Here is a 6,144-nt window from a genome sequence, read left to right on the forward strand (position 1 = left end):
ACGACTCACGACGCCATAGCTGTACAGGTAACCCCAGCAGGTGACACGATCTGGTTTGCTAAGAGCAAGTATTATGATAGGCTATAAGCAGGCTAAATCCTACGCGGAGGAGAGAGAGAGGAAGAGAGAGAAAAAAGCGGGTATTTTACACACCGCCGGCTGCCATCGGTGTTTGCCTCTCTGTTCGTGGGCCAGGCTGCATCAAAACGCCAGCTTACCGCCCGCAGCCGGCGCAGCGGTGGGCGAAGAGCGACGCATGCAGCCGGCTGGCCGGCTGCGTTGTTAAACTTGCTCTAAGAGCAGGTACAATAGCATGCTATTAGCTAGTTATAAATATATTTTAATAAGATAAAAGATACTCCCTTTGTCCTAAAAAAAAGTCCAATTCTAGAGATGAATCTAGACACACCAGATTCATCTCTAGAATTGGATTTTTTTTTGGGACGGGGGGAGTAAGAGAGAAGAGCAGCAGGCTACATATCTGTAGCCAGCTGCAGCACGGGCTCCAAAACGCAGTGTGTGCATGATAGGTGGGACCATATATTAATAGTATAGTAAGAAACTATTGTATGAATTGGCTATTAGATTAGCTATATATGAATTGGAGCTAGTAGTAGACTATAGTATTGAACTTGCTCTAAGGAACATGGAAGGCCTTGTATAGGAAGGAAAAGTTTTAGGAGTACGAAGCTTGTCCTGCTCTCGGGGCTTTCACAGTGCAATACGTGGCATTCAACTTGAGGAGGCTAGGTCGGAGATTTTCCTCCATGTCGGAGTATTTCGGTGCTCCATGAAGAATGCGGAGATAAATGTTGCCACAGATACCTCGTTAGAAATTGCATTGGGCCCACACTTTTGTGTACTGCACGCGCCACAGGAGAGAGTGGATCGGAAGAGAGGCGGTGAGGAGGGGAACAGAAAGGGAGCGGCCAGATCTGACCGGAGGAGGCCGCATCAACCACTGCCGAGGAGCTCAACGCGGCGGCAACCCACCGCTCCGTGCCGCCATCGGGGAGCTCATCGACCCTCCCTCCAATTTGGGCCACCGAGCTCCATCTCCGGTGCTCCGAAGCTTGTCAGCGGCGTAGGCCCGAGCCCTCGCCAGGAAGTGCTCCATGTCCTCGCGTTCGAGCACATGTCACACGACTGCGGCGACCACGGTGTCCTTGCGAAGCTCACACTACGGGAGGTCGCCAACTCGGGAGCACCTTCAGCACCAGGGGAGTTGCCGCTGGACAGGTAGTCAATAAGGAGAGCGAGGGCCTCCTCGTTAGCCTCGCCATGCTGGAGTACATCCACATGTGCAAAGACGACATGACCCCTTGAGGACACAGCCGTTTCCGGCACCATTGTCGGTTGGGCACAGAGGCCGAGTTGGACAGCGTCCGACGGTATGCGCGCTGCATTGGGCTTCTCTTCTAGGTGGTGGACAACATGCTCAATATGATGAGCACGTTGGAGTAGCTCGGGAAGTGGAGGGTGCCCTATCGTTGGTGTCGCTACGGAAAGTGGAGGTCGCCCACATTGCTGACATACGCCCACGGCCTCTGGTGGTAGATCTGGAGCTGGATGGGTTCGTGATACACGCCATGGTGGAGGCCTTGGAGAGGATTAGGGAGAGAGCTGAAGAGAGGGGAGAGGGGAGAGAGAGAAGAGAGGATGAAAGACAATGCTAGTCACTGACATGTGGGTCCCACATAGGTCCCGCACCGACTCAGCTTTGCCATGTTACCTAAAAGCCGAACATAGTACTGCTTAGGACATCGGGTGATTCCTTTTGTAAATTGAGTGACCCGTTATATTTGGTATTTCAGTTTACGAATAAATTTCAGACTCGGCGACAAATTGAGGGACCTAAAGTGAACTTATTCCAGCCCAAAATGATTGTCGCGGGCCATCAAAATCTCATAATATGGCCCATATAGAACTCCTTGGTCCAACGGAATTCTCCACCGAGGCCTTGTTCCCCGCAGGCCTGGTTTACACAATTTCAGCGAAACATCCATAGAACGTGTAACATATGGTATCACGTGCCACAGGAAACATCATCCACGGTGTAGGGTGTATTTGGATTGTAGAGAACGTGTAGCATCAGCTGTAGGATGTATTTGGAGTTTCAACTAGTTCCAAGATTTTTCAGAAAATTGGACAGTTTCAAAAGAAGCGAAAGCGGAAAGGTGGTCGATCGGAAGCTGCCTCCCTGCTCCGGTTTTTATTCGCACAGCCAATCGATGCCCCCAGACCGGCACACGCGATTCGTCACACTGTCGCCGCAGGCCGCGGCAGGAGCGCAAGCTGGCACTGTGGCACAGGGGTATCACACGCTGGCGGTGCTGAGCTGAGGCGCGCCGCTGCGACGACGACGCGAGCACGGGAACGTGTCCGCACCGCACCACCGGGTTCACCGGCTCGTGGGCCGGCTGCGAACGAATCAGACAAAACCGCACTAGTCACTAGTAGCTCACCTCCAACATTTATTCCGCTCCCTCCCGTCCACCGCCGCTGCCGCTGCCCCACCGGAACATGCGCCGCAGAAAGCCAGAAACCCTGCTTAATTAATTCAGTAATCACCTCCGCCTAATCTAATCTCCTGGAATAATGGTTTCTACTCGCGCACAACTCCGCTTCTTTTATAATAGCCGTCCATACCCGCCCAGCCCACTTCACACCTCTTGCTGCTGCTGCTGCTGCTCATGGCGCCTCCTCCGTCTTTGCTCGCCACCGCGCTTCTCCTCCTGCTCCTCGCCATCGCCGGCGGGCCAAATGCCGCCGCCGTCGCCGAGGCCGTCAGGTACCAGACCCTCGTCGCCACCCCGCTCTCGCCGCACCCGTACACCGCCACCGCCGTGGAGGATGACGGTCTGTTCCAGGGGAGCCTCGCCGCGGACGAGGGCGGCGCCGCCGCGTCGACGGTGGGGCTACGCGTGGTCCACCGCGACGACTTCGCGGTGAACGCCACCGCGGCCGAGCTGCTCGCGCACCGGTTGCGGCGGGACAAGAGGAGGGCGTCGCGGATCTCCGCGGCCGCGGGGGGTGCTGCGGCGGCTAACGGGACGCGTGTCGGCGGCGGCGGCGGCGGGAGTGGGTTCGTGGCGCCGGTGGTGTCCGGGCTGGCGCAGGGGAGCGGGGAGTACTTCACCAAGATCGGGGTGGGGACGCCCGTGACGCCGGCGCTCATGGTGCTGGACACCGGCAGCGACGTCGTGTGGCTCCAGTGCGCGCCCTGCCGCCGGTGCTACGACCAGTCCGGCCAGATGTTCGACCCGCGCGCCTCGCACTCGTACGGCGCCGTCGACTGCGCCGCGCCGCTCTGCCGCAGGCTCGACTCCGGCGGCTGCGACCTGCGCCGCAAGGCCTGCCTCTACCAGGTCGCCTACGGCGACGGCTCCGTCACCGCCGGGGACTTCGCCACGGAGACCCTCACCTTCGCCAGCGGGGCCCGCGTGCCGCGCGTCGCCCTCGGCTGCGGCCACGACAACGAGGGTCTCTTCGTCGCGGCGGCGGGGCTCCTCGGGCTCGGCCGCGGCAGCCTCTCCTTCCCCTCCCAGATCTCCCGCCGCTTCGGGCGGAGCTTCTCGTACTGCCTCGTGGACCGCACCTCCTCGTCGGCCAGCGCCACCTCCCGGTCCTCCACCGTCACGTTCGGCTCCGGCGCCGTGGGGCCCTCGGCCGCCGCGTCCTTCACCCCGATGGTGAAGAACCCCAGGATGGAGACGTTCTACTACGTGCAGCTCATGGGCATCAGCGTCGGCGGCGCGCGCGTCCCGGGCGTGGCCGTGTCCGACCTCCGCCTGGACCCGTCCACAGGCCGCGGCGGCGTCATCGTGGACTCCGGCACGTCCGTCACCCGCCTGGCCCGGCCGGCGTACGCCGCCCTGCGCGACGCGTTCCGCGCGGCGGCCGCGGGCCTCCGCCTCTCCCCGGGCGGGTTCTCCCTGTTCGACACGTGCTACGACCTGAGCGGGCTCAAGGTGGTGAAGGTGCCCACCGTGTCGATGCACTTCGCCGGCGGCGCCGAGGCCGCGCTGCCGCCGGAGAACTACCTGATCCCGGTGGACTCGAGGGGCACCTTCTGCTTCGCGTTCGCCGGCACCGACGGCGGCGTCTCCATCATCGGGAACATCCAGCAGCAGGGCTTCCGCGTGGTGTTCGACGGCGACGGCCAGCGCCTCGGCTTCGTGCCCAAGGGATGCTAGCTAATTGCGCCTTAAGCCTGCTGCTTAATCTAATTAACGGGGGAGTGAGCCTTGTTTAGTCATAATTAAGTACTTAATTAAGGGTTTGGTTTGATTAAGGTGGCGAGTGAGTGAGGGAGGGAGAGAGCTTTGGATGCTGTAAAGCGCTGTGTGCTTTGAGGATAAGGCGGTTGAAGGCTGTAAAACAGTTAAAGTGATGGGTTATAAAAATCTCCTTGACCATGTCAGTATGATTCTATGACTGTCTCTGACTGGCTCGTTTGCTATAGTTGTATATATGTTGTCCCTTTTCTTTTCCTGGTCTTTTACGACAGTATAATTAACTTGGCCTTTTCTAAAGGACTTTTTTTCTTGCTATTTTACCTCTGTAAAACTTTGCTGATGGGCTTTACTAGTATGAAAGTTGTTATAAGTATAGTAATCTGCCGTTTAATTAAACTGCATTGGACATGCGAGGCTGTGACATTGGCATGCCACTTGACACAGCGCAACTGAGCGAACTGAACACACAGCCGTCACTTGGAAGTTTTCTAACGGTCCCAAGGAGTAAGAGCAGGGTAAATAGTACAGCCAACTACTAGCTCTAAAATATCTATAGCCAATCTAATAGCTTATTTTATACAATAGTTAACTATAAAATATACTACATTATTAATACCCGGTCCCACCACTTATACACACGTAACATTTTGGAGTCTGTGTTGTAGCCGGCTACAAATCTGTAGCCCGACTTTTTTTCTCTTATATTTTCTTGTCGATATATGGTTATAACCGGTGTACATGCTCTAAAGGTAAGTTTTCAAGTGGCGAGGGCCCACACGTGTGGGGTCTCACGCTCTCTCCCATCTCGTACCACGGACACGGAGACGAGAGAGAGAGAGTCAGAGAGACGTACGAAGGCTCGACACAAACTGTGAGAAACGTTGGGAGGGCTTGCTTTTTTTCCTTGCTCTCCGGGCTCCGTCCGTCCACCGCTTTGGCTGCCTCGGACACTGTGCCTTTTTTGCGGGCGTGTTTGTCGCTGTCCAAGGCCTCCTGCTACCTAACCCCATGCTACTTTATGGACTTGGAATAGTACGGGTAGGGATAGCTTGTGCTTGTGCACACAGCACGTCGTCCACAGACCAGTGTGGAAATTTCTCCACTGCACGCCTCCATGTGCCGCCTCGACCCGTCGACCGTGCCCGGTGCAACGGACGGCACATGCCGTATGCACACCCAGACCACGGCCGTTGTCTCTTCTCCCCGGAAAAAACCACGGGAGGAGGTTTACGTTTTTCTCACGGATCAGTTCACTAGCCAGCCCCCTATAGCTCCTGCTCGCGGCCGCGGCACGCGCGCGGCGTGGTGCCAACCAGATTACCGGAGCAAGGCGTGGCGTGCGCGGCTCCCCCCTCTTCCGGCAACGAATCCCGCGCCCCGATCTGGGACGGTGACGCTCTCGATCGGTCGGTTTCGCAACCGCTTCCGATCCGCTGCCCCCGCGCCCCCGCGGCACAGGCACTGCACCCACATTGATTTCGCGACGGCGATGCGCCTATCTTCTTTCTCAGCTTGATCTCAGGAGAAAGAGCCCCCCCGCGGCCAGCATCGTCACGAGGGGAGCGAGCGAGACGCATCACATTGCACATGGCGCGCCGCGTCACGCTCGCATCTCACAATTCACATCACGTAAGTACGTGCCATGAATTAGAGCTAAGTGTAAATTAGTAGTACTCCGCTAATGACATGCCAACGCGTAATAACTGGGGCGTCGCGCGCGCATGATTTGAGTCGTTGACGGATGTCGAGCGCTCGGTCAACTAATTAGGCCATGATACTACTCCCACCGTCCCACGGCACACGAAGGTCCCATTTTTTTCTCCAATAAAAATTAGATGAAGATAAAGATTTTTAGGTGCGTTATTTAAATTCCGTACGAAAATTTTTTATATGAAAATTGCTCTAA

The 6,144-nt window shown here is 56.9% G+C and overlaps 1 protein-coding gene across 1 annotated transcript; it reads left to right on the top strand.

Annotated features, from left to right (window-relative positions):
* Positions 1-2,665: 2,665 nt before the first annotated feature.
* On the top strand, positions 2,666-4,423 carry LOC4325964 (aspartyl protease family protein 2). Its single transcript, XM_015788938.3, has one exon. The coding sequence runs from the start codon at positions 2,694-2,696 to the stop codon at positions 4,194-4,196; it is 1,503 nt and encodes a 500-aa protein (XP_015644424.1). The 5' UTR covers positions 2,666-2,693; the 3' UTR covers positions 4,197-4,423.
* The last annotated feature ends 1,721 nt before the right edge of the window (positions 4,424-6,144 follow it).

The sequence above is a fragment of the Oryza sativa genome, chromosome 1 (assembly GCF_034140825.1).
Source record: "Oryza sativa Japonica Group chromosome 1, ASM3414082v1".
Taxonomy (NCBI): Eukaryota; Viridiplantae; Streptophyta; class Magnoliopsida; order Poales; family Poaceae; genus Oryza; species Oryza sativa.